This window comes from Penicillium griseofulvum (assembly GCF_001561935.1).
Source record: "Penicillium griseofulvum strain PG3 chromosome Unknown contig_76, whole genome shotgun sequence".
Lineage (NCBI taxonomy): Eukaryota > Fungi > Ascomycota > Eurotiomycetes > Eurotiales > Aspergillaceae > Penicillium > Penicillium griseofulvum.
Genome location: NW_024467427.1, coordinates 108,708 through 135,658, shown reverse-complemented (window position 1 = coordinate 135,658; position 26,951 = coordinate 108,708). Strand labels below are relative to the sequence as shown.

The window sequence follows — 26,951 nt, the reverse complement described above, 5'->3', positions numbered from 1 at the left end:
TTGATATACAATAGATAAAAGCTCAATTCTCCTTCTGCAAAGACTTTGACAAGGCAGCACTTTCACTCTCATACTTGAGAATTTTTGATTGCGATCCGTGAACTTTGCGCAGAAGCCACTCGATCCGCGACGTTAGCTCCCAGGGGTATTTGGGCAGCGAGCCAAGGACCTGCAGCTCCTCCTCATACTTCGAGATACTTGAATTCTCGTTTCCAATAAGCTGTGAGAGAATTAACAGATCAAGGCGGCTCTGCAGGGTCTTGTTCGCAACCAAACGTTGGAATGCAGCACGATACACGGGTTTTCCTGGCTTAACGTATCGTGGGAATCCTTCATCGGTTCCGATGGAAACGAGTTCCGCTTGCTCTAGTGCCCGGAGTGTGGCTTCGCCGTTATCCTTGAATATATCCTCGAGGAGGACTTTGGTGTACAACAGGTTTCCATCCTTCGAATTGGCGATGGATTTGATCAGATGCCACGCCTGTTCACGGGTCCATTGAGGTGCAATCGACTCCGTTCCGAGGATAAATATCTTCAGAATTTCAGACGCTGATTGCTCAATAATACGGTCCACAGCAGCTATACAACGGTTAATGGAATTCCAGTGGCAAGGCAAGGGATAAACTTACCTTCAGGGGTTTCCCCGGCCTCAATCCGATGGGCCATGAACTCCAAGTCAGTAACTCGACCACCCAGCACCTTAATGCAATAATCTAGGCCACGAAGTGTCTCTTTGCGCCTTGCATTCTGTTCATCGTCACTATCGCCTGCCTCTGCGTCCAGATGACTCAATACGAAACGACGACCAACTTCGAGCGAGCAGTCACCCAAGGCAATTGTGCGGAACACTTGGTTAGGCATAGCTTTGCTCAACGGCTTTGCAAAAGAGGAATCAGTCGTCAAGAAGACGACATGGGCGATGTTTGCGGATGTTAGGCCAGCCGCCCATTCAGTAAGTTTGTCAAGCACGACACTGTCGTCCGCATCATAGAGGAAATTGTCAATTACAACAACAGGTCTCACTTCCGGATGGGCCTCCAGATATTCATCTTCGGACATGTTAAAATCTTTGTCGTCCTTTCGTCTACCCTCCAAGGCGACTCGCTTCATGGCTACACCAGTATTCTGCCAGATCTTGCTCAACTGCGCATCCAGTGTCTCGGAGAAGCCAGCCTTGGTGCCAATCATTCCCTGTGCAGCAAGGTCGATAAAGCTGCTGATGCTGTTCATCCAAGAAAAAATCGGCCGGTAGCCGACCTGAGCGGCTGCTCGTGAGATCTTGGCTGTATCCCCCCGAGCATCTTGAATTTGTTTGCAGTCAATGATGACCTTATACTTGTGCTCTTTCAGAGCTTGTTCCAAAACTAACTCGCGTTTCCCTGAGCCCCGTGGACCATGAATAACAATGAAGGTCTCTGCAGTCTCCGTTAACCAGGCTCGCAATTGTGCAATCTCTTTTTGTCGGTCTTCCCAAATAGCGGCCAAACCTCGCGGGTCTGACTTTCGCTTCCCAAATGAGAACATGCTCGCTTTGCTGGCCTGTTCGCGAACCCACTGCAAGACAGGATTCTCTCCGCTCTGGAACGACGACTTGATTTTGAGCGTGATGAAGAACGTGCGAATTGGGTCGAAGATAATGACCGTTATTGTAGCTAACAGAGCAGCTATAGCAGGGATCACTAATCTTGGATGGTTCAAGATCCAATCCTTGATCATAAACAGCTTAATCCTGCGCTCGTAGTTGATTCTGAACCTTGTACCGGACTTGCCACCCCCTGCTTTTTCAGACACAATAAACCCGTGCATGCAGTTTCTTGCCATCACAGCGAACCGAGGGCGTTCGAACCGCAGTGTTGCATATTTTGGTTCGACCTTCGAATCTGAAGGCTGTGTTTGGATGTCTAGAAGTTTGCCGTAAGGTCGGAATAGTGAGTATAGGGTCTCTTGGGTTAATTCAACCGCTGAGTTATCCGGGGACGTTGGCAAGAATTCCACCTTTAGAGTTTGGCTTGGGATTCGATAGAGGTCTTCGATCCATGGCGTTCCGCGAACAAGATCTGCATCGATTTTCAGGATTGGATTGAACCACGGCGTAATGGGATTGGTTTTTAGATGCGCCTTAATTGCATTCTGGATACTTTCATTGCTGATGTCTGACTTGAGTGCATATTTCACGAATGCGCCTCCCTCTTTGTACCTTGTCACTACCTCTTTGATCTCCAGATCAAGTTCTTTGGGAAAAGCTCGTTGAACAATACGAGTTGGGTCAGCTGCTGCTAGTTCTGGGTTGTTGACTCGCGCCAGAATTCCCTCGAGAGGTTGAATATGGCTGAGGGGTCCCCGCAGCAGCCATTGTAACCGGTGCGGAAATATATCTGGAGTTGGTTAGTAAGTCGATATAATAGCTTCCAATGATCTGGAGCTCACTATTGACATAGATAATTCCTTCGTTTTCTCCTACTGGAATTCGTCCTGATTTGATACTAGAAGATGTGCAACGTATCGTCGAGCGTCCCCAAAGTGGAGGTCTCCACAACCGGGATGCATTGGCCTTAACATGAGAGCATGTCGGAGACCAAACAGCCAACCAGCCTTTTGATAAGGGTGAGATTCTCATTCTGGCCACAGACACATACCGAACAGAAGGGAGAAAAACCTTGGAAGAGCGATCAAGTTGTTTTAAAAGGTCCAAATGAATGACGTCGGTTTGTGATTATCACCGGTTATCGGAGTCACATGACATATTGATTACCGCGAAAAAGATAACCTCGCGATTTCAAGGTATTGCCAGGTGAAAATAGATCCATCAATTCTTTCCTCTCACAAAACAACAATGGGCTGGCTGTGGGGATCAAGTCCCAAGGAAACTCCTAAGGATGTTCCATCCACAATTCCAACAGAGACAGCAAAGCAGAATACACCATCGAAGACCTTGACCCCCGACGAACAAGCCGACTTGGAATTCAACCAAATCCTAGCCGATCTCAGAGCTGAGAATGTGTCGCTTTCAAAACAAACAGGGCTAAATCCTGATGGCAACCCGTCGCCAGAATCCCAAACACCTTCATCACCCATCTCTCCCGAATCCCTCTACCAAGATACCATGTCTTGCCGCAATGCCTTCGACTACGCCTTCTTCTGTCAATCTTTCGGAGGCCAATTTGTGAATGTTTATCGATATGGAGAGCTACGATCATGCAGCGATCATTGGGATAATCTATGGCTGTGTATGAAGACACGAACTTGGCCGGAAGATTTGCGCAGGAGAGAGATCCGTGACCACAATCGGAAGAAGTCAATTAAGTATAAGACAGGCCCGAGCAGTGAGGATGTCTGGGATGTGAGGCTAGACCCAGCCAAAGATTCGTTCAAGGGAGATTTTGCTGCAATGTGGGAGGAGATGAAGGCCGAAGATGAAGCAGCGAAACAACGGGCGGAACAGGCAGTTTCATGATGTCCCTGGTTTCCCTCTCTTTTTCTTATGATATGTAGATATACACTTTTTGTTCCATTTACTCATGTATAGTATGATACTCTCCATTTCCCCTGTGTATCAGCGTTTATTCGATAGTCATATGGAGGGCCTTATCCGCATATAGGGTTTGAAAGGCTGCTCTTGTTATATTGTATGGTCCTACCTGCTCCAATTTTCTTAATTCTATCTCTATGTGGGCTCTATAACTATGTCTTACAATATATCGGAATTTACTGGAGAAAAATGAGCAAAATAATGTTGGAATTGATGGAAAATACCCCAAGAGATGCTTTATGAAGCGATGCATAAATGGATGACCTAAAAATTAGACGAAATGATAGACACGAGAGACATGTCTCGGGATATCAAAGAAAAAAACTTACCTCAAGTTCTTTCATAGTGATGGGCATAGACTGGGGAGCTGTGAGTAGCCGTGCGTATAAGAAGCAAGCTTGTAAGATCTATCACAAAGAACAATTCGACACGTTAGCAGTAATTCAATGAACAAGTAACCAAGGTGATGTTCTCCAATTCTCTAGTTTCCGAAACTCCTTTCTTTTTTTTACTCTTCATCTTCCTCCGTTATAGACTGGAGCCGTGTCTTGATGTGCTTTCTTACTCGATTTTCAATGTCCGCTATCCTAGCATTGACAGAACCGTTGCTGCTCCCACTGCACTTAGAGGAGACCACGCTAGCTACAGATGAAGGAGTGACCTTTCGCAGAGTCACAGTCTCAATTCCTGGGTCGGCATCGAGGTTCAACTTCTTGCTGAGTTTCTTTACCTTTGCACTATTGGGATGATCAACAGTGAGCTTAGCCATAGCAGCAGTAATATCAGCAGCACCAGCTAGACCAGACCCGGTTGGGGTAGAGCGACCGCCCGATTCCCTGCGGGAGGTAAGAGGCCTGACTCGACTTCCGGTCCCACTGGAGTTTCTCATCTTTGCCCGGAGGCTAGCCTCGACACTTCTACCGCGTCCCGATATTCGCCCATCATTATAGTGGCGGATGGAACGTCGCTCACCGTCGACCTCGCGGTCAGTGACGAAGCCGTTTGGATTGAGATCGTTCGCGGCCTCGGTTGTCTGGGGGGGATTGTTGCCCATTTTGTGTGATAGATATAGGATCTGTGAAATAGGTCAGCTGGATTAGTTATGTTTGTTGGAATGGCATGGTCCGAAAAAAAAATTCAAGGGATATATCAGGACAGTTATATAGTGTAGCCATTAAAGTCATGCAAGTCTAACAAAGGGAAGTAGCCCAAAGAAAGCATAAAGACATTGTGAACTCTTTGTTCTTTCACATAAAGACATATCTTCATTCAGCTTTACGGGGATTGAAATAATGATGGAACATAGATTTGTAGAAAAGCTATGTACTGAAATAGAGAGATCACCGAATGGCCAACGCTCTAAACACCTTGCAAACTTGAAAAAAGAAAAACAAGAAATAAGAAATAAAAACGCTGAAACAGAAACAAGAGATGAAAATAAAAAGAGAGGCTTCTTCATTCGCGCAGAAAACCAACCCCATGAAATCCCGTCTAAATCACAAGTTTATCCCATTTGATGAACTTTTCCGCATCGAAATGAAACTTTTATCGTGATAATGGCCGTCAAATTCGTAAACATGTCCCGCACCGCTATACTAAGCAGCAACCTCAGTGGGTTGGGGAACGGAGTCGATGGCAGGACGACGGACGATACCACCGGTGACTGGAAGTTGGGAGCTGGTTCCGCTGAGGAAAGAATCCACTTCGCGAGCACACTGGCGACCTTCGTTGATACCCCTGGAATTATATTAGTAGAAATTTCTAGTAGGAATTGGACCAAAACTCACCAGACAATCAAAGACTGTCCACGGCGACAGTCACCGGCCGCATAGACACCGGGGATGTTGGTAGAGTAGTGACCGGGAGGAGTCTTAACGTTCTTACGAGGGTCAAGCTCAATATCCTCACCAAAGACACGCTCCTCAGGTCCCAAGAATCCCATAGAGAGGAGGACAAGGTCGGCGGGGAAGAATTGCTCGCTACCCTCGACGGTTTTCATGTCCCAGCCGCCAGTAGCGCTCTTAGTCCACTCAACCCGGACAGTGTTAATGCCCTTGACGTGGTTGTTGCCATCGTCAACAAACTCTGTCGACATGACACAGTACTCACGTGGGTCCTTGCCCATGTGCGTCTTGACCTCGGTGTGACCATAGTCGACGCGGTAGATACGGGGCCACTGAGGCCAGGGATTGTCACGGGCACGCTCTGGGGGAGGCTGGGGCAATAACTCGAAGTTGGTCACCGACTTGGCACCATGGCGGACAGATGTACCGATACAATCGTTGCCGGTATCACCACCACCAATGACGACAACATGCTTGTCCTTAGCAGAGATGTATGCATCATCCGAAAGACCGGAGTCGAGGAGGGACTTGGTGTTCTTATGCAAGAACTGCATGGCAAAGTGCACGCCATCCAGTTCACGACCAGTGACCTTGAGATCACGCGCAACAGTGGCACCAGTGGCAACGATGACAGCATCATTTGCGGCACGAAGGGACTGCAGAGAAACCTCGCAGTCAGGACCAACAGCAGTGTTCGCAACGAACTTGATACCTTCAGCGGCCATGAGGTCGATACGGCGCTGGACAACCTTCTTGTCGAGCTTCATGTTAGGGATACCGTACATGAGAAGACCACCCATTCGGTCGGCACGCTCATAGACAGTGACGCTGTGGCCAGCGTGGTTAAGCTGGTCGGCAGCGGCCAAACCAGCAGGGCCAGAGCCGATGATAGCAATGGTCTTGCCAGAGCGGGTCTTGGGAGGACAGGGAACCATCCAGCCCATCTCAAATCCACGATCAATAATCGCGCACTCGATGGATTTGATACCGACGGGGTCTTCGTTAATTCCTAGAACACAGGATCCTTCGCAAGGCGCAGGACAGACACGACCGGTGAACTCGGGGAAGTTGTTGGTCATAAGGAGACGGTTCAAAGCATCCTGCCATTGGTTCTGGGTGGGTTTAGTAAATCAAAATCAGTCGGGACTGGATCTTTATTTGTGGAACTAACCTGGAAAACCAACTCGTTCCACTTAGGAATGATGTTGGAAATGGGGCAGCCAGTATCGGACTGACAGAATGGAACACCACAATCCATACAACGGGCAGACTGGTACTTGAGCTCGTCCTCGCTGAGACGATGGGAGATCTCGCCCCAGTCGCGAGTACGGGTTGTCGCGTTGCGATACTTCTCACTGCGGCGGCTGTACTTCATGAAACCTCTTGTTTTGTCCAAGATCAATGCAGAGCGCTTCTTTTCAGTCTTCGAGTCGCTGATGCTGTCTTCAATATCCAGCAAGTCGGTCTTCTTGGTATCATCGACTTTCACCTTCTCGGTTTTAACTGGGGTGCTAGGAAGCTGAGGAAGAGTAAATTCGGCCTTCTTTGCAGCCTCTGCCTTGGCAGCCTCTTCCTCCATGACACGCTTGTAGTCAGTTGGCAGAACTTTGACGAAGTGAGGGAGAGCACGAGTGAAGTCGAGCAGGATGCGAGCAGCCAACTCAGAGCCAGTGTAATGGTGATGATCTTCAACCAACCCACGGACAAAGGCAATCTCCGACGGGTCTTCGATACTGGAGATTTCAACCATTTCCAAGTTGACCTTGGAATGGAAGTCCTGGTTCTTATCCAGAACGTAGGCAATACCACCAGACATACCAGCGGCGAAGTTGCGGCCAGTGGGTCCGAGGTTGAGTACGCGGCCACCGGTCATGTACTCACATCCGTGGTCACCGACACCCTCGACGACAACAGTGGCACCAGAGTTACGGACAGCAAAACGCTCAGCAGCCATGCCACGGAAGTAGCAAGTTCCGCGGGTAGCACCGTAAAGACAAGTGTTACCGACGATGACGTTTTCTTCGGCCTTGAAAGCGGCTCCTCGCGGGGGGTAGACGATGAGACGGCCACCAGAGAGACCCTTGCCGACATAGTCGTTGGCATCACCCTCAAGCTCAAGGGTGACACCGGGGGCGAGGAAGGCACCAAAGGATTGGCCAGCAGAGCCCTTGATGTTCGCATGGATGGTATCCTGAGGAAGACCAGCTTCGCCATAACGTCTACTGATCTGATAGGAGAGAGTAGCACCCAGAGCACGGTCGGTGTTAACTATATCACACTCAATTCGGCAGGGTAGACCCTTCTCAAGAGCGAGTTCCGATTCAGCAATCAACTTATTGTCCAAGCGGGTGTGAAGGCGGTGGTCCTGCTTGCGAACATTGTAGGTAGCGACTCCAGGGCGAAGCGAGTGAGCGGGGGTCAGGATGAGTGACAGGTCAATTCGTTCCTGCTTGACATTACGAATATCGTCCCGGATCTTAAGCAGCTCGGCACGCCCGACCATCTCGTTGACCGAACGAATACCCAGCTTAGCCATGATAGCACGCATCTCATTGGCGACATAGTAGAAGAAGTTGATAACATGCTCGGGTGTACCCTTGAATTTCTGCCTCAGTTCGGGATCCTGGGTCGCAATACCAACAGGACAGGTATTCAGGTGGCATTTCTAGAGAAAAATATATTTGTTAATATGCCGCTCGTTAGAAAATCAGAGACAGGATGTTCTCACTCTCATCATAATGCATCCTAATGCGATCAAAGGAGTCGTGGCAAACCCGTATTCTTCCGCTCCAAGCAGACAGGCGATGGCAAGATCACGGCCGGTACGAATTTGGCCATCAGTCTGAACCACAACACGACCACGAAGATCGTTCAAAACCAGAGTTTGATGGGTCTCTGCGAGACCCAATTCCCAAGGAAGACCGGCATACTTGATACCGGTCCAGCGCGAGGCACCGGTGCCACCATCATGGCCAGAGATCAAGATGTGATCGGCCTTAGCCTTGGCCACACCAGAGGCGACAATACCAACACCAACCTCAGATACGAGCTTCACAGAGACACGAGATCGGGGATTAGAGCACTTAAGATCATAGATAAGCTGCTTCAGATCTTCAATAGAGTAGATGTCATGGTGCGGAGGCGGGGAGATTAGACCGACTCCAGGGGTGGAAAACCGAGTGCGAGCAATGGGACCGACGACCTTGTGGCCGGGTAATTCACCACCCTCGCCGGGCTTCGCACCCTGGGCCATCTTGATCTGCAGCTCGTCGGCGTCCGCTAGGTAGTTGGACGTAACGCCGAAACGACCGGAAGCAATCTGCTTGATGGCAGACCGCATCGTGTCGCCGTTCTCCATTCTCTTGCTACGCTCGGCATCTTCACCACCCTCACCAGTGTTGGACTTGCCGCCCAAGCGGTTCATGGCAATGGCAATCGTGGAGTGTGATTCCATAGAGATGGATCCATAAGACATGGCACCGGTCACGAAGCGGCGGACAATTTCGGTCCAAGGCTCAACCTGATCAATGGGAATAGGGGTCCTCTGGTCGAAATCGAAGTCCAGCATGCCACGCAAAGTACAGTTCTTGATCTGCTCATGTGCAGACTTTGCATAGGCCTCGTAGGACTTGTCGTTTTTGGTGCGAACAGCATCCTGTACGTTGGCAATGCTGGTGGGGTCGTTGATATGGGCCTCTCCTCCATCACGCCAGTGGTACTCACCGGATTCGGGCAGACCGGGAACTTCGACAATGGGACGCGAAGGGTAACCGCGCTCGTGGAAGGCGAAAGCATCCTGGGCAATCAGATCAAATGTGATACCACGGATGCGACTGGCAGTACCAGAGAAGCAGCGATCAATAACGCTGTCGTCAATGCCAAGGGCTTCGAAAATCTGGGCACCCTTGTAGGACTGGAGAGTAGAGATACCCATCTTACTCATAACCTTGAGGATACCACCGTCACAGGATGACTGATAGTTCTCAATAACCTTCTCATCGGAGATGTCCTTGCGGATCAACTTCTCTCGGTTCATCTTAAGAATACATTCCAGAGCCAGGTAAGGGTTAATGGCATCGGCACCATATCCTAGCAGAACACAGTGGTGGTGAACCTCGCGAGCCTCGGCAGTTTCAACTGCCAGGGCGGCAAGCGATCTCCACTTGTTTCGGACGAGATGGTGGTGCACCAGACCGGTGGCCAACAAGGCAGAGACTGCAACACGGTCGGCGGATGTAGCCCGGTCGGAGAGAATGATGACCTTATCGCCATTCTGAATAGCTTCAGTGGCACCATCGCAGATGGAATCGAGCGCTTCAATATAACCAGCAGTGCCCTTGCTCTTTTCGAATGTGATATCGATGGTTCGCACAGTCCAATCCTTGTGGGCTATATTGACATTCTTCAAAGCATTGAACTCGGGAATGCTCAGGATGGGAGAAGGCAAACGCAGACGGTGACATTGCGAAGGGTCCATTTCCAGCAGGTTTCCCTGGGGGCCGACGTAACATTCGAGGGACATAACCACAGCCTCTCTGATAGGGTCAATGGGAGGGTTGGTGACCTGAGCAAAGAGCTGGCGGAAGTACTCGTAGAGTAGGCGAGGCTGTTGAGCAATACACGCGAGAGGTGCATCATTACCCATAGAGCCCAAAGCTTCCTTGGAGTCTGCGGCCATGGGGCCAAGAATCAAGCTGACTTGTTCAAAGGAGTACCCGAATGCGCGGAGGCGAGGGTCATTCTGGATTGTGTTACTATCCAAGGCAAAAGAAAGATCAACGTTGGAGTCAAGTAGCGTCTGGTTGATAGTAGAGAGCTTCAGAAGCCCCTTGTCCAACCAGCCGGCAAAGTCCTGGCGGCGGGCAACAGTCTGCTTGAGCTCGGCATCATCAATGATCCGACCAGCGACGGTATCAACCAGCAGCATCTTTCCAGGCTGCAAGCGGCCCTTTTGGACAACCCTCTCGGGGTCAATATCAATAGCGCCGACCTCGGAAGCACAGACGATGCGATCATCGTCCATTACATAGAAACGGCAGGGACGGAGGCCGTTACGGTCCAGGTTAGCACCGCAGTAGCGTCCATCGGAGAAAGTGAAAAGAGCTGGGCCATCCCAAGGTTCCATCTGACAGGCAGCCCACTCGTAGAAAGCGGACTTGGCTGGATCCATGGCTGGGTTGTCTTGCCAGGCCTCCGGAATCATAATCATCACTGCCTCGGGAAGAGACAGAACGCCATTGATCATGAGCAGTTCAAGCACGTTATCAAATGCAGCTGAGTCGGAGCCACCATCCTCGACAATAGGGTAAAGCTTATCAAGCTCGTCACCGAAGACCTCGGACCGCAGGACACCCTCTCGTGCACGCATCCAGTTTTTATTACCTCGTAGGGTGTTGATTTCACCGTTGTGGGCGGCCCATCGTAGGGGCTGGGCACGATCCCAAGATGGGAATGTGTTTGTAGAGAATCGAGAGTGCACCAAGGCAAAGTGGCCCTCGTAGTCTACGTTCACTAAATCATGGTAGTACGTGTACACTTGAACGGGAGAGAGTTGACCCTTGTAGACGATGTTCCGGTTGCTGAGAGAGCAGAGATAGAACCAGTTTCCGAGGCCGATGACATGAGTAGCACGCTTCCGTAGAACGTACAGCTGAAGCTCAAAAGTTCTCTCGTCGAACTTTTCCGTGTCCGTGATCTCCGGCTTGTTGCCTTCACCATATGCTGATTTCAAGACCACAAATGGCTGCATAATAATGGGCTCTCGAGATAGTGCAGCGGGACCAAGAATAGTTGAATCCCGTGGCACTTCACGCCATCCAAGCACGCGCAAGCCAAGTGTCGTGGCCAGTTCCTCAAAGCTTGTTATGGATTGCTTGAGGGCCTCCTCATCGGGCTTGAAGAACAAGTTGCCGACAGCATATTGTCCCAATGGGGGGAGATCCACGCCCACCTCGCGGGCAAAATTCTTAATGAAGAACTTGTGTGGAATACTGGTCATCACACCAGCACCGTCACCATCGCGTGCATCAGAGCCAACGGCTCCTCGGTGGGTCATGTTGCACAATAGATTGCGGGCTATTCAATTGCTATAAGCTTCATTCTGATATTTAAGTTCAAGCAAAAAAAGAACCGTCACTCACCATCGCTAACAATCTTGTGGCTTGGTTTTCCCTTGATGTGACTGATTTCCATTAGAATTGTGTCCTCATCTCCCATTGGGGCTTCACTCACGCTGCAAAGCCTACACCACAGGCATCCTTCTCATATTCAGGGTCGTACAGACCTTGCCGCTCTGGGAGAGCATTGGCCCAGCCATAACCCTTTTTGGGTTGGTACTGAGAATACTCATGAGCCTGTTCTTCACTTATATCTTTGCCATAAAGCTCCTCCAAGTTAAGACCCATTCTTCCACCGGGGGGCAGAGAATGGAATGGTAACTGAAGGGGGGATTGTTTCTAGAAAGTCCCCACTGATTTGGGGATTGACAGGTGATGTCGTCACAGGGTGTCGCAGTGTGGGTGATGGAGGAACAAAGGTGTCAATGGTCACCCAGCTTCTGCGAAAGAGTTGAAGGTAGAAGAGAGGGGAAAGGTAAGAGAACCAGAGAATAAAAAAGAGGGGGGGGAAGGGAAAAAAAAAAGAGAGAGGGTGATTACGGGACAGTAGGTCCGGGGATTGCAAGCCCCGATGTACCCAAAGGGAAAATTACAATGGGTGGGGAGATTTACCGTGGCGAATTGCTAGAAAAGCAGCCAAGAGTACGGTAAGGGGAGGTTGAAAGAAATATGTTACATATGCTACATGTGCTAGTATACATATATACACACTATACATACATACACATATACTATACAGAGTGAACAGAGTATACAGAGTAAAGAGAAAGATCTTTTGAGACGCAAACAGCCAAGTAATGATAATCATTATGATTACGGAGTGCAAATCATCCCCAAGATAAGCATCACTCGACCAATCAGAGTGAAGGTTTTACAACAGGGTTAGCTTTTTACTACGTCAATTAACTATTACTCTTATTTGATTTTATCTATACTTATATACTTATATACTTAGACTTATATACTATTTATTATATCTATAAAATATAATTCTCTCTCTTCTCTAAAGCTCAAAACAAGGTACAACAGTGGGGCGGCCCCATAGGCCCGTTAAGCCCCATAAAAAGATCAGAGCTCATTCTACTCTGAAGTGTATACCTACAAAGTAAAAAAAAAAGTACCAGAAATGAGGCAAAAATCAACTAAACCTGTGGGGCAAAGATGCAGTGCTTAATTTGCTATTTAGTCTGCTTACCTCCCTGAGAAAAAAAAAAAAAAAAAAAAGAGGACAAATATTAAAGTACCTATATCAAATATTCCAAAAAGAATGAAATTTGGAACATTCCAGATGTCCTATTCATATATATAAATACCTGTAATACTCCATACACATTCCACAAAATCATGCCTTCTAGCCCGATTTCGGGCCCTTGAACCGTTTGCATTCACAAATCACCTTTTACTACGGAGTACAGGGATTCAGCTCCGATCGGAATATGGCCATGCTTCCCCATGTTTTACTAAAATATACTTTACCCCATAGAGTCCGGAGGAAAGTGATCCGTCCCATGTGAAGATCTAGAGATAAGGTAGATGAGATAATAAGAATACATAACACTGAGCTATAGTCTAGTCAGCCCACAGTATATATCGGGTGAAACAGGAGTTCAATTTTGATTTATAGTTCATATATATCTGTACCATATTCACCTTAAGAGATATATATCACATGATCTCTTTCTTCCAATTAAAGTCGAGGTAAAAGAAAGAGTCTCCCAATAATATCCCGGCTTTTTCCGGTGTCTCCTTTAGGTTCACCGGATTTGATACACCGCTAACATGGTAATCGGGTGATTCCGGGATATAGACATGAGCTATGAATGTATGTTGTACTCCGTATTTGGATTCTTCTACAAAGTACTTCGTACTATGATTATATTTGATTATATTATAAGTGTCGAGATTTTGTAGACCTCCACATCTTCTACTCAAAATATCTGTGACCATCTCACTTGAATTTCCAGGGTCTCAGTCATTCGAGACCCATTTGAGCTAGTAGTCTACAGTAGATTCATGCATCGTAGCATGGAGTAGTACATATGCAATGCCTGTAGCCAGCAACTGTCTCATTGACTGGGTATCAGTAGGTGAAAGCAATATTAATTTGTGGAACTGCTAACTATTGTCTTAACTGATCCTTAAATCTATCCTAGTGCCTGAAGATGTATTAAACATTAATGGAAGATACACATAATTTCAATTTTTACTACATATAGAAGATATAGGATACATATATATAACTACAAGCTCTATAGTAAATTGATAGGGTTGGGGGAGCTCCCCGCATAGATGAATTGATTGGCTGTGGAGCTCTCGGCCTTTTCTTCGCTTTCCCTTTCATTGTACGCGTATACATCTCCAATTGCTTTTATCACTTTTGTTCCTTCTCTAGAATACGCAGTAACACCACCAACATCACTCGCATATCTGCTACCTCAAAGTATAACTACAAAGCGCCCGTGTCTCCAAGCCAAATCCGAAACCCAATAAGCAGAAACCTCGGAATAGGTACGAAGCGTGTTCCCAAATTTGGTACTAGAACATCGCATCGATGCTCACCCTTTCATCCATCACCCCGCGCGACGTGAGTGCTAGACTCTAGGATACAAGCTTCTTAAACAGGAAACTAACTTGACAGTCCCACGAACTTTGGTTCGGATCTTCCCAACCATATCGCTCTACCTCCGATCAACAAGGCGACAATGCCGCTGCAAATCACCTCGCCCGACGAAATGGCAACGGCACGCCCAGTAATCGCTCGTTCATGCCATCCCGCTCTTCTGCCAACACAATTGCCACATTAGCCGCGGAAGAACGCTCGCTACGTGCTCGGAAATTAAACATCGCCTCATTCGGGTACTCATGGATCAGGCCGGCGGGATGTGCAAAAACAATGCTCGGTATGAAAGAGGAGGAAGCGGAGCGCGAAGAGGCCCTACAGGCAGCTGCAGCTGAGATGGAAGCTGCAGAGGGAGAAGGGATTATGGACGATGACATGGGCATGCACAGAGAGGAAATAGAAGAGGACGAAGGCATGGAACGAGATTTGGATGACGATATTCCCAACGCGGAGGAGGAGGTCTCGGGTCTTGTCGAGGAAGGCGAAGAAGGACTCGAGGAAGATGAAATTGGCGAAGGAGAATATATGGAGCGCGACTTGGATGATGACATCCCTGAAGGTTTCCCCGATGATGACTATGAGGGCTCAGGACTGTATGATGACGATGACGAAGACGATTTCGACAACCAGCCTGATCTAGATGCGGAGATACCTGCTGCCGACGGTGAGAGTGTGAGCGAGGGCATGACGCGCGATCTCGACGATGATATCCCCGACGCTGCAGAACAAGGTTCGGAGCAAGAAGGGGAATGGCAGCACACAGACAGCGAAGAAGAGCTGAGTGATGAGGAAGAGGAAAACGAACCCAGTATCATTCAAACCAGGTTTGCCGAGAACTTTCGCACCAGTACGCCAAACAGTCGTGGTGGCTTGCCTCCACCTCCGACTCTGCCCCGTGAGCCCGAGACTGAAGCCCAGCGCCGTTTCCTCAATCGCTGGAGTGGTGGTGGTGATGTGTTGGATTCTAGCAGCATGCTTTATAGTGACGATGACCTACGCGCATCCATAACCAGTCAGGGCAGTCGACGAAGCGGGTTTACTAGAAGGTTCCCGCGGCGAATCGGTGGGCCCAGGGACAGTCTGAACTAGAGTGGCTATCCAAAATGATGCCATGTTTGGTCAATTTCCTGTATGACGGTTCTGTTAGTACGAAAAGATAGACACCGGGGGCTTTTCCCTCGGGAGTTTTAATGGCAGTTTACGATACTTATGAGACAAGATGTTCTATGAGCAAATTCAATGAACATAATCCCGAAAGCACTTTGAGGTAAGCAACCAGAAGTCCTCCATAAGAAGGAAAGCTCAACCTGTAAAGGATCTTTTGCCAGAGCAATCCCTGTATATTGTTTTATATGCATTATGTACGAAATTTACTGAAAACATTTTCCAATATAAAGCCAGAAGTAAGCTAATCATCGTCAGGTCACATTGGACAACCTCCCGGGGTTATCTCTGGTGGTGAATATCAGGCAGGTTCCCAACGTGGCGACCCAGAAGGCAGTACCCTGGTCGACATCTGAGCGAATGGCAGGAGTTTGCATATACATAGCTCATCAAAAGACACAGTCCCAGAACACCTCATAGCGCCAAAGCCAAGATTCCCATGCTCAAAATACTGATAGGTCATATGCGTGACTTGATCCATATGAGATCAAGTAAAAAACCAAGTCGCTAGGGCTTGCGTGAAGACGAGAGATTAAACGTGATAAAGACGAAAGACAGGCGTGGTCGACATGGTATAAAGCGCGAGTGCACCTCTTAGAGATACAGAAAGGGTATACGTTCAAAATATCCACACATAGAAGAACAGGAGGAAGACAGCGAAAAAGAAGCCGAGCCAAACTCGCCAGCCGACGCCGGTGCTCTCGGCCATGCGAAGCATGCGTTTCATATTCCCACGAAGTCGGACTCGGGTGTTGTCGAATGAATCATTGAGTTCGGTCATGTGTGTGGTATCTCGGATTTCGTCGCCAATTGCGATTGTGATCTAGATGGTTCCCCTGTCAGCAAGTTGTCATTTCAAACGATCATCTGCTTCCGTCGGGTCTGCAGTTTGGCGGCAAAGCTTCTTACATCCTTCAGCATTTTGACCTTGGCGCTGATGCCCTCAACTTCAGCATCATTTTGTGACTCGAGAGATGAGAGAACTGAATCGGAGTAGTGTCCCCTATCGCAAAGCCTTGGTTAGCAACTATACCTCCTTGGGTGAACGACGGGTGACCTCAAATAAAGAACAACTCAACGCACTTTTTGTCGGGTGATGCACTCTGATAACCCGCTCCAGCTGTACCGTTACCCGCGTAACCATTAGGCGCTGGACTGGAGTAGCCTCCATACCCATACCCACCTGGTTGTTGGGCAGGGGATCTGCTAGCTTGGCGGGAGTCGCCACCATATTGATCAAAGAGAGACGAAGAGGCACGTGGATCACGTTGACGGGGGAATCTATTTAGATTACTGCTGCGTTAGCTAACTGAAGGACATCCTCATATGAACTGAGATATTAACGGTGGAACTATACCGTGAAGCCATGACGGTCGTCGAATATAGCTAGAGCTTGTGGCGGAGTAAGAGGAGGAACATAAATTGCAGATCGATAAGGTATTCAACGGTAATCGAGCATTTCGCAAGTGTCAAAATCCCAAGGCAATCACAGTTCAACTCCTCGATGCTTGCGGAGATAAAACATCAAGGTGGCCATAGCGTCGTCATTCGCCGAACAACACGTGATGACCTAAGTACTGGAAATCGACACGCGCGGGATACACACAGTTGTGGTTCTCGCGGGAATCTATTTATTGTCACTTTGGCCATTTAAGGTGGATTATGATGGAACTCAATGGGCAAAGTATTTGCATATTCCAAGCTATAGCCCTGGAGATATCCATTTTCCTACGAATTACATTTATATAGGCTGAACATCGGCCAACTAATAATCAACAGATAAAGTGTATATTAACAAGGTTGGAAAAAGAAAACTGAAATGATATTCATTGATTCATTGTCATCACAGAATCGTGTGACATGTTATGGGCATGCGCGAAAGAAAAAAACATCGTGGACCGATCCGTGGCGCCTATCGTTCAAAGCAATTCCATGCCACCCGGTAGTTTTGTATTCATCGAGCTTAGTCGCGCATCTGATCATCATCGTTGGTTTGGTCGTCCTCACGGCTTTGGTATTCCTCATCATCATCCTCGTCATCCTCCATCTCATCGGTGGAGATCTTAGAGTAGTCAATGACCTTGCCGCGTGTGCGTCGGCCACCCTGGATGATGTTGCTCTGGTCGATGGGGTCGTTGAGATTGTCTTGCGCGTCATCCTCCTCATCTAGAAAACAGAAAGAGTCAGTATGAAGGCAATTGATGATTGATATGCCGCGTGTGTTCATTCAGGCATGGGTTGCTTGGGGGATAGTGGGGTACACACCATTGTCGGCCTAGTAACACGCAAGAAAGTCAGTACAAAAAAAGAAGTAGTTGGGCGTGGACATTGTAGACTCACAATCTCGTTCTCGCTCTCCGACTCGCTCTCCTCGTCCATGCTCATATCTTGCGTGGGGTCAGCCTTGCCCTTGCCCTTGGCGAAGGCTTCCTCGTTGGAGTTGGAGATAGTCGCCTGGTCAGCCATAATGGGATTTGTTTAGAGTAGATGGAGAATTGTAAGAAGGATGGTTGGTGGAAAGGGGGCAAGTGGAATTTAAAAGACGGTCTGCGAAGTAAGGTCCCCTCGAACCAAAACAACCTGTAAGGACGGGATCCCGTCATCTGATTGGCTGTCGTGGGAGATCAAACCCTGTGACAGATCTTGCCCTGAGGCATCAAGTACAAATACCCAACTACGGAAAATGAACGGAAAATCAAGTGAAAGGTCAGAGTAAGCAAATTATTGGACTTTAATTACATAGTAAGACAATCCTATCCAAGTTGCTTATATGGGTCAATGACTGCCGATGGCCATCGGCAATTTTACAAGAGTATTACAGCACTTCATTGAAGTTCTTTCCCCTGCACTTATGAAGTCCAAAGTAGCAAGTACTATGTATCGTATTAGAACTATTCCTCATACTACCAAATTAGTAAAGTAAATCAGCTATCGAGAGCGAAACACCTTTCCACAGATGTTGCGTTATTGCCCCACCATTTTGGCATTGAAATTTGCTTGCCTGCTCCGAAAAAGAAGAAGACGAGCAACATGTTGAGGTTGAAGCCAGCATCAAATGCAGCAGCAAGAATATAGTTATACCGCTTCCAGACCTCAAAATGGCGACGGTAAGCCCAGTACATTACAACATATCCACCAATAATGGCAGATGTATAACCAGTACTGATGTTACCATAGAACATCGCTAGCCCCCCAAAAAAGATACTGACGTTCCACAAGTCAATTCGAAGCCGGGGGAAGAATCGGTGAAAACAGAAGAGAATAGGAGGAATCACCGCCCCTATAAGGAATGACCACGGAAGCACGGCCATTTCTGTCTCAGCGAACAGCCTCTTTGGGCCAAGCACAGCGTACTGAACTCCCATTGTGTTAGAGGTCCGCAGGGACTGTCCTGTCCATTGATTTAGTGGATCCGTTTTTTTGCCAGTCAGATAATCGCCTTTGGTGTCCATGACCCAACGAATGACGGCATAGTTGATTGGAACACCCATGCAAGTGCCGAAAATCTGAGAGAAGAAAACAGTCCGGGGTGGGATGTGCATGTAGTGACCAATCTTTTGGTCTTGGAGCATATACTGCGCACGATACCAGGCGTCACCAGCAATAGACCCATAGACAGACGGACCACAGGGGTGTTGGTGGGCATCACCGGCTTTTGTGTGGACCATATAGCCATACATGAGTTCGTTGAAAGAGCCAGTCTCAAGCTGGTAGTTGGAGATCGCGTAAAGCCAAGCAAACGGGATGACCAGAACTGCAGCACTCGCAAGTGCCACAAACAAGGTCCAGATTGGAATGAAGAGATGGCCGAGGGCGAGGAATATAATCAGAATGACAAAGGCTACCAAGAATAGAATAGCATACCACCACCATGGAATCTCTTTGTACTGTCTCTGGATAACGTTTAGACGGTCGTGATACTGGTGATGAATACCTTCGTTATTCGTGGATTTCTCTGCTTTTCGAGACGACCAGATTCTTTGGAGATTCCCGGAAACCTGCGCGTATCCAAACGTCAAGATCCAAGTGACCGCTGCTGGAAGTTTGGCATAGTCAAAAAATGTCGCCCACACATTTTGTAACCCCATATACATCGGTCCATACTCCTCGTAAGCGGTCGTGTTCAGGTGATAGTCTGGGGTGAGCACGTCGAGGGTTGGGTAGGTTGTACCATTGCCTAGGAAAAGGCTGTTGGACATGAGTCCGTGCTTGAATGAACCTAGATTCCCCCACTTCGCTGCAGGAAGTAGGACCCAGCAATTGAAAGCAAACGCCAAGAATAAGATGACCTGTGTCCAGTATGGAGTCGTCATGATTGAGGAGCCATTCCAGTTCACATTTGACCAATCTAACGAGAGATTGAGGAAGCCCATGCCACCCATACCTGAGCCAATGAAGTTGGCCACTGGATTGTGAGGTGCCACCCAACAGAGGAAGGCTAGGGATGAGGTGAACGGGAAGACATATTCTGGGAGGAATTGCCACATGGTCATCCCTAGAAGCGCGAAAAAGAACACCTTCATCTGACGCCGAGCGAGAACTGATGAATTGTCTGTTTTACGGAAAGTTTCAAATAATGTCGTTTGCATCAAAGCTTGGGGCCAGATATATTCCGGGTCAGGCAAAAGAATTTGTCGGGCAAGAGCAGCAAAAGAGTAGCCAATCCATACGATTGAAAGCATGAAGAAGATCGCAACCGCTGGATTGACTCGTGTACCGTACCAAAGCTCTGCGAGGACTATAGGAGCATACCCCAGGTTGTACGTGGCCCCAGAAGCTGCAGTGAGTGTGACCAAGACATGCTCCTTGATGCTCCAAGGGGCCGGGTTCAGGCTAAAAGAAAAGCGAGTACCAGGTATTCCAACGTTCCAATTTGGAAGGACCCTGGCCATAAAGTGACCGGCATAGTGGCAGGCAATTTGAACAAAGAAGATGGAATATGGTGCCTTGGTTGTGCGGAAGTTACTCATCTGTGACAGAAAAGCTCCAGGAATAACAAAAATGACTGAGAGCACAAAGTAACGAAAGGTGATTGTCGGTAAGCTGGGGTCATCGGTCAAATTGATCAAATGTCGCACCGAAAATGGCAATGCAGCAATCTCTGGGTTGTCGTGTGTCTCTTGTTCAATGGCAGCCGTTTCCCCCTTGAAATCGATGTTCTCTTCATCCACTGTAGTCTCTGCCACCTTCACATTTTTGTTCTCTGAGCCTTCTGACCCCATCTCTATTTTGATCTTATCCACGGGTTCCTTACGCTGTAATGCAGCGAATATAGGAAAAGAGGATCCCAAAATCCGAATGAAAGTGAAGATGAAATGGGAATAGAAGCTATAAGCACACTATTATAAATGTCTCATGATGTGCGATTGGAGTAAATACTCGCAATTGCCAGTACATAACTCCAAGATACCTTATTGGACCGAGTCAAGGCTAATGCTATCGATGTTACATCTACAAGGTTAAAGACAAATGCTTAGCGTGGATGGCGCCTTCTCGGGCATTTTTTTTCTCAAAGGCTTAAAAAGAATAAGACATCGGGAAGATGCTAGTTTCTCCGGGTTAGCTCCGATTTGTCTATAGTTAGGGATGATAAGCAGAGGGCAAATTTATGATATCGGCTCCATTTTCATATCACACAGTGCATTGTATAAATCTTCAAGTTTGATTTGGGCTAAATGTTAGCTATAATATAAGGGGTATAAAAAGTTATATAGAAAATGTATCAAAGTCATATAAAAAGTCATATAAAAGCATATAAAATAGTATTAATTCTAAAAAGATTTTACCATATTGAGGATATAAAATAAAAAGGAGACTCTCGACAACGGAAGATTTGTTTATAAAAAGTCAGGGCTGAAGCAGGTTACTGCCAAGATTCCAAGGTTCCAAGGTTGGCAAGGAGGTTACATAACCCATTACTCATGTAATATGACAAGTGTATTTATAGTCATGAATTCATTATGACGCATACATAATTTCCATTTCAATGTTTGTTTTTTTCACTTAACCATTACCAATACTCAAAAAGGTCTCCCTGGAGACATGTATTATTCCTGTATTCCTGTATTAATACAATACTTCGACACCTTAAGAGTCATCCCACTATTACATCATACCCCGCCATAAAAAAAAAATAGCTGAGAACATCAAAGAAACTGTTGCATCGAAGTACCAAAATAATATAGAATTGTCATCGTTAAGAATAAAATTAGAAAGAATCAAGTATTTTGTATACTTGAAGACTCCACTAGGCACACCTGGAACTTACTAGAGACTTAATGAAGGACGTAATGAGTTGGTTGCTAGGCCATCGAAGCTCGTGGAATCTCATGGATCCCCGTGGAAGCCTTCCTCTAGAAGCTTCTGGAGCAATACACCGCTCAATATATAGGAGCTTTTCGCAACCCTCCTCCTCTTCTTTTCTTTCACTCACTTTCAAAATACCCCCTCTCTGTACACTACCCTCTTGACACACGAATCTCTTTCTACACTTTTCTTCTTTTTTTTTTTTAACGATTACACACATTCACCATGGCTCCCGCCGTCGGTATTGATCTGGGAACCACCTACTCCTGTGTGGGTGTCTTCCGTGATGACCGCATTGAAATCATTGCCAACGACCAGGGTAACCGCACCACCCCCTCGTTCGTCGCTTTCACCGACACGGAGCGTCTCATCGGTGATGCCGCCAAGAACCAAGTCGCAATGAACCCCCACCACACTGTCTTCGATGCCAAGCGTCTCATTGGTCGCCGTTATCAGGACGCTGAGGTCCAGGCCGATATGAAGCACTGGCCTTTCAAGATCGTCGAGAAGGCTACCAAGCCCGTCATCGAGGTTGAGTTCAAGGGTGAGGCCAAGCAGTTCACTCCTGAGGAGATCTCCGCTATGATCCTCGTTAAGATGCGTGAGACCGCTGAGGCTTACCTCGGTGGCACCGTCAACAACGCTGTCATCACTGTCCCTGCCTACTTCAACGACTCTCAGCGTCAGGCTACCAAGGACGCCGGTCTCATTGCCGGTCTCAATGTCCTCCGTATCATCAACGAGCCCACTGCCGCTGCTATTGCCTACGGTCTTGACAAGAAGGTCGAGGGTGAGCGCAATGTCCTGATCTTCGATCTTGGTGGTGGTACTTTCGATGTTTCTCTCCTGACCATCGAGGAGGGTATCTTCGAGGTTAAGGCCACTGCTGGTGACACTCACTTGGGTGGTGAGGACTTCGATAACCGTCTGGTCAACCACTTCGTCAACGAGTTCAAGCGCAAGCACAAGAAGGATCTCACCACCAACGCACGTGCTCTCCGTCGTCTCCGCACTGCTTGCGAGCGTGCCAAGCGCACCCTCTCTTCCGCTGCCCAGACCTCTATTGAGATCGACTCTCTCTTCGAGGGTGTTGACTTCTACACCTCCATCACCCGTGCCCGTTTCGAGGAGCTCTGCCAGGATCTCTTCCGCGGCACCATGGAGCCCGTTGAGCGTGTCCTCCGTGACGCCAAGATCGATAAGTCCTCCGTTCACGAGATTGTCCTCGTCGGTGGTTCTACCCGTATCCCCAAGATCCAGAAGCTCGTCTCCGACTTCTTCAACAAGGACGCCAACAAGTCCATCAACCCCGATGAGGCCGTTGCCTACGGTGCCGCCGTCCAGGCCGCTATCCTGTCCGGTGACCAGTCTTCCAAGTCCACCAACGAGATCCTGCTTCTCGATGTCGCCCCTCTTTCCCTCGGTATTGAGACCGCTGGTGGTGTCATGACTCCTTTGATCAAGCGTAACACCACTATCCCCACCAAGAAGTCCGAGACCTTCTCCACCTACTCCGACAACCAGCCCGGTGTCCTGATCCAGGTCTTCGAGGGTGAGCGTGCTCGCACTAAGGACAACAACCTCCTCGGAAAGTTCGAGCTTACTGGTATTCCCCCCGCCCCCCGTGGTGTTCCCCAGGTTGAGGTCACCTTCGATGTCGATGCCAACGGTATCATGAACGTCTCCGCTCTCGAGAAGGGTACCGGAAAGTCCAACAAGATTACCATCACCAACGACAAGGGCCGTCTCTCCAAGGAGGAGATCGAGCGCATGCTTTCCGAGGCTGAGAAGTACAAGGAGGAGGATGAGCTTGAGTCTGCCCGTATCCAGGCCAAGAACGGCCTTGAGTCTTACGCTTACTCCCTCAAGAACACTCTTTCCGAGGGCAAGCTCCAGATCTCCGAGGATGACAAGAAGAAGGTCGAGGACAAGATCAACGAGGTCATCGGCTGGCTCGATAGCAACCAGACTGCTGAGAAGGACGAGTACGAGTCCCAGCAGAAGGAGCTTGAGGCTGTTGCCAACCCCATCATCTCCGCTGCTTACGGTGGCCAGGCTCCCCCTGGCGCCGGTGCCCCCGAGGGTGGTGCCCGCTCCGCTGATGAGGTTGAGGAGAAGCCCGAGGAGCTTGACTAAACGTTTCGCTCTGATTCTTTCTTATTTGCCATTTGGCACTCGTTTACTTTTCACGTCTTGTTTTACGAACTTATGGGGTATCAAGGTTTCTTTTTGCGCATGATTGCATAGATACAAGGCTATCTCTTTTTCTAGGGAAAAAAAATCCTAGTGAATGAAAATTATTCTTAATTCAAAAACCTTTGCCTTTGTAAAAAATCATAGTATAGCATACCCTTTAACAAAACTGTTGAGTATAACCATTTCATGCAAATGCAAATCGGACCAGTTCAATGTATACATGTACGAATAGAATACAAGGGTTAACATCAATTCTCTTTGTGAGATTCCCCAAGACCAAAACTCCAAACCGATGATGCATCGCAATTCCTGTTTAAACGTCCTGGAAGTCTCCATTCCACCACCGTCTTAACCGGTGCCCGCTCGTTTGTACGATACTTCCGTATGTGATTTCTGATGCGCGCTCAGGGTGCTGTTCGCGCTGGTCACGGCGGATGCGAGTGAGGGCAGCAGAGACACCCATGGTCAGGGCGAAGAGGGGATCCGCGATCCTATTCATATGACGTTAGATGATAAGTCTCTTGGGGCAGCCAGACTTGCTGGGGACTATTAGATACCTGGAAATAAGGTAGACAGGCATGGTACTCTGGGTCTTGAAAAGCAAGATGATTTGATTCGAGATGCTTGTCCAAGAGCTAGTGAACATATGCATCACGTGATACAGACACTGCTTGCTGATCAGTTCATGGCCCTCTATCTTCCACAGCAACATATCTCCGTCATGTATTTCTCGCTCCCCTCTCTTCTCCTGCTAGGAGTTGGCAGTCTAGTATCTGCCAGTTCTTTGATAATTACCATCCCCGCCTCTAGTTCCCTCCCAAACCCGCATGCTCTCCCCGCAACGAGCCATGCCACTCTCACAACTCTCCCCTCCGGTGGGAAAGATCACATCCTCTCCGCATCGTTGACCCGCTCGGCAACATTTGTGTTCCATGATCTTCCATCCTCCGACTCCAATGCTCAGCCAGAGTCATACTTGCTTGATATCCGCTCCGCTGGCGATTACGTCTTTGCCCCCTACCGCGTCGATGTTGCGGCTGATGGATCCATTCTCGGTATCTGGGAAACTTTCCGCGGGAACCCATGGGATAACCGTGGCGCAGAGAAATACATTATGGATATTGCTGGAAAGAAACAGACCGATGTGGTTGTTGAGGCTAAACTTCTTGGACGGAAGGTCTTCTATGAGCAGCGTGCTCAATGTGAGCTTGCCCCCTCCCCCCAACCCCTCCTGGTAGATACGACCTGCAGTAAATGTCTATAGTTGTACTGACCTTGAACTGAATCGCAGTCTCTCCCTTGAGTCTTGTCAAAAACCCAATGGTCTTACTTGCCGTTGTCGCGCTGGGTCTCATGTTCATCATGCCCAAGCTCATGGATAGTAGTATGTCTATCACCCCCATCTTCCTTGGCCCTGTTTAAATGTTTGGTGTCTAACTCTCTTGTCTAGTGGATCCTGAGATGCGTGCTGAATTTGAGCAGCATTCCCGCTCCTCGCCCATAACCGGTGCCACTACCAACGCCATGAATGGTGGTGGGTTTGATCTTGCCAGCTGGATGGCGGGCACTGGTTCCCCTAACCCTACGGCCAACGATGCGACTCAGGCTGGTTCAACTGGTAGAGATACCAGTGGTCCTGCCCGGCGGCGCGGATAGAATATTCATTACTTTAATATTGACCGCTCTTGACATGATTTCTTGTCATTGTCTCGCGGCTGATTGTATGATACAGAGTTAGCTGGAGCTGCTCGTGGCTCATAAAGTTTGGAGCCAACCGTCGATAAATGACTAGAGTTGTCTGGGCAAAACAAAAGGAATCCTCCCCCAACTCCAGGGATGTCAAAGCGCCTAGAAGTCCCTCGAGCTGTACAAAGAGGCCTATCCCTTATCCTGAAGTCCATCCCAGTAACAAACTAAAGAAGAAAAATGCTGAACAAAAATTGAAACGCCAAGCTTAGAAGTCGCCTCGGGAGTCATCAATCACCACCATCATCACCACCATAGTCATCACCGCCGCCGTAATCATCGTGATCATCCATAGCATCAGCGATCAACATACCACCAAGTAAACCACCGCCAACACCCAGAGCAGCAGCACCGGCAGTTCCCATACCTCCACCGCCTTGCCTGCGAGCTGGCTGCTGGTAATACCCACCTTGCTGCGGGTATCCTCCATATCCACCTCCGTATCCCGGTCCGGGATGTCCATACCCAGGCTGGGGGCCATGCTGCGGAGGATATCCACCACCACCGTAGTATGCACCAGGGGGAGGACCTTGCTGGGCATATGAGGCGTACTGTTGCTGCGGCCGAGGCGGTCTGCTGCTTGAGCCCGAGCTCTTGCCCAACAGCTTGCTCAAAAATCCACCCTTGCTGCGCTTCTGTTCCTGCTCAGGCATTGGGCTATGCGACGCTGGGCCCGCCGCATATCCGCCCGGACCGGTGGACTGCGGCCGCGAGGCATCGTTGTAGTAGTCCGTTGAGGCACCGCGATCTCCCAATCCGGCTCCGGTTCCTCGTGTGTGGGCCCGGGCGTCTTCCTCGGCTTGGAGCTTGGCGGCAAGTCGTGCGTCCTCGTCGATCATGTGAGGGCTGGCGTTGCCTGGGCCAGCATTTGTTGAAGGATTATAGGGGTTGTTTGATCCCATATGTTGCTTCTGATCTCCTGCACTGGCTATTACTGCTGGATCGCCAGGCCCGGCATTGGCGTATGATGGCGGAAGAGAATTGTTTGGAATATTGCCGTCATCGCGCGGTGGGGGGCCTTCGGGGCGGTCCCATTGCGATTTTCCCGTGGCAAGGTCCACATAGAACCTAGCTGATTGTCAGAACGCCATACTTCAATCTCTATTAAGATGCATATAAATGCATATACAATACATACCAAGTGTGGTATCGATCGTCATACTGTGCTTTCCATCCGTCGGGTACCGAGGGCGGGGGAGGTCCGGAAGGCGGGGCGAACGACATGAGTATGATTACCTCAAAAAATGTAAGGATAAATTAAATTGTAATGGCGTTGACTTAAAGCTTCAGTAATCAAAAGATCAAAAGAGGATAGAGGAGAGAGAGTAAAAGAGAGGTGTTCTTGGTTCCATGGATATATACTGGGAATAAGCGGAGAATTTAGGGCCTCAGGCATCTAGACTGCGCCTCCAGTGGCTGAGGGCTGATGT

The 26,951-nt window shown here is 48.5% G+C and overlaps 12 protein-coding genes across 12 annotated transcripts; 4 read left to right on the top strand and 8 right to left on the bottom strand.

The window, feature by feature from the left end:
- Positions 1–22: 22 nt before the first annotated feature.
- yme2 (uncharacterized protein) lies at positions 23–2,547 on the bottom strand (the record flags this gene model as incomplete). The annotated part of the gene is made up of 3 exons (XM_040795620.1): positions 23–579; positions 630–2,329; positions 2,462–2,547. 3 exons carry the CDS (start codon positions 2,545–2,547, stop codon positions 23–25), a joined length of 2,343 nt encoding a protein of 780 aa, XP_040651185.1.
- Positions 2,548–2,833: 286 nt separating this feature from the next.
- On the top strand, positions 2,834–3,454 carry PGRI_079050 (EMI1 family protein; the record flags this gene model as incomplete). Its single annotated transcript, XM_040795619.1, has 1 exon — positions 2,834–3,454. The coding sequence occupies one exon, from the start codon at positions 2,834–2,836 to the stop codon at positions 3,452–3,454; it is 621 nt and encodes a 206-aa protein (XP_040651184.1).
- Positions 3,455–4,037: 583 nt separating this feature from the next.
- On the bottom strand, positions 4,038–4,583 carry PGRI_079040 (uncharacterized protein; the record flags this gene model as incomplete). Its single annotated transcript, XM_040795618.1, has 1 exon — positions 4,038–4,583. One exon carries the CDS (start codon positions 4,581–4,583, stop codon positions 4,038–4,040), a length of 546 nt encoding a protein of 181 aa, XP_040651183.1.
- Positions 4,584–5,124: 541 nt separating this feature from the next.
- On the bottom strand, positions 5,125–11,777 carry PGRI_079030 (glutamate synthase (NADH); the record flags this gene model as incomplete). Its single annotated transcript, XM_040795617.1, has 6 exons — positions 5,125–5,266; positions 5,317–6,485; positions 6,545–8,038; positions 8,102–11,448; positions 11,514–11,554; positions 11,605–11,777. 6 exons carry the CDS (start codon positions 11,775–11,777, stop codon positions 5,125–5,127), a joined length of 6,366 nt encoding a protein of 2,121 aa, XP_040651182.1.
- A 2,263-nt stretch (positions 11,778–14,040) lies between these two features.
- PGRI_079020 (uncharacterized protein) lies at positions 14,041–15,198 on the top strand (the record flags this gene model as incomplete). Its single annotated transcript, XM_040795616.1, has 2 exons — positions 14,041–14,073; positions 14,128–15,198. The coding sequence occupies 2 exons, from the start codon at positions 14,041–14,043 to the stop codon at positions 15,196–15,198; spliced, it is 1,104 nt and encodes a 367-aa protein (XP_040651181.1).
- A 694-nt stretch (positions 15,199–15,892) lies between these two features.
- PGRI_079010 (SNARE domain- containing protein) lies at positions 15,893–16,504 on the bottom strand (the record flags this gene model as incomplete). The annotated part of the gene is made up of 3 exons (XM_040795615.1): positions 15,893–16,096; positions 16,183–16,256; positions 16,357–16,504. The coding sequence occupies 3 exons, from the start codon at positions 16,502–16,504 to the stop codon at positions 15,893–15,895; spliced, it is 426 nt and encodes a 141-aa protein (XP_040651180.1).
- A 732-nt stretch (positions 16,505–17,236) lies between these two features.
- On the bottom strand, positions 17,237–17,739 carry PGRI_079000 (histone H2A.Z-specific chaperone CHZ1; the record flags this gene model as incomplete). The annotated part of the gene is made up of 3 exons (XM_040795614.1): positions 17,237–17,439; positions 17,539–17,548; positions 17,614–17,739. 3 exons carry the CDS (start codon positions 17,737–17,739, stop codon positions 17,237–17,239), a joined length of 339 nt encoding a protein of 112 aa, XP_040651179.1.
- A 458-nt stretch (positions 17,740–18,197) lies between these two features.
- Positions 18,198–20,495, bottom strand: PGRI_078990 (OPT family oligopeptide transporter; the record flags this gene model as incomplete). The annotated part of the gene is made up of 1 exon (XM_040795613.1): positions 18,198–20,495. The coding sequence occupies one exon, from the start codon at positions 20,493–20,495 to the stop codon at positions 18,198–18,200; it is 2,298 nt and encodes a 765-aa protein (XP_040651178.1).
- Positions 20,496–21,804: 1,309 nt separating this feature from the next.
- hsp70 (molecular chaperone Hsp70) lies at positions 21,805–23,715 on the top strand (the record flags this gene model as incomplete). Its single annotated transcript, XM_040795612.1, has 1 exon — positions 21,805–23,715. The coding sequence occupies one exon, from the start codon at positions 21,805–21,807 to the stop codon at positions 23,713–23,715; it is 1,911 nt and encodes a 636-aa protein (XP_040651177.1).
- A 373-nt stretch (positions 23,716–24,088) lies between these two features.
- Positions 24,089–24,355, bottom strand: PGRI_078970 (Non-classical export protein 1; the record flags this gene model as incomplete). Its single annotated transcript, XM_040795611.1, has 2 exons — positions 24,089–24,266; positions 24,333–24,355. The coding sequence occupies 2 exons, from the start codon at positions 24,353–24,355 to the stop codon at positions 24,089–24,091; spliced, it is 201 nt and encodes a 66-aa protein (XP_040651176.1).
- Positions 24,356–24,496: 141 nt separating this feature from the next.
- Positions 24,497–25,431, top strand: PGRI_078960 (uncharacterized protein; the record flags this gene model as incomplete). The annotated part of the gene is made up of 3 exons (XM_040795610.1): positions 24,497–24,977; positions 25,067–25,159; positions 25,226–25,431. 3 exons carry the CDS (start codon positions 24,497–24,499, stop codon positions 25,429–25,431), a joined length of 780 nt encoding a protein of 259 aa, XP_040651175.1.
- A 320-nt stretch (positions 25,432–25,751) lies between these two features.
- Positions 25,752–26,745, bottom strand: PGRI_078950 (WW domain-containing protein; the record flags this gene model as incomplete). The annotated part of the gene is made up of 2 exons (XM_040795609.1): positions 25,752–26,589; positions 26,660–26,745. The coding sequence occupies 2 exons, from the start codon at positions 26,743–26,745 to the stop codon at positions 25,752–25,754; spliced, it is 924 nt and encodes a 307-aa protein (XP_040651174.1).
- Positions 26,746–26,951: the final 206 nt, after the last annotated feature.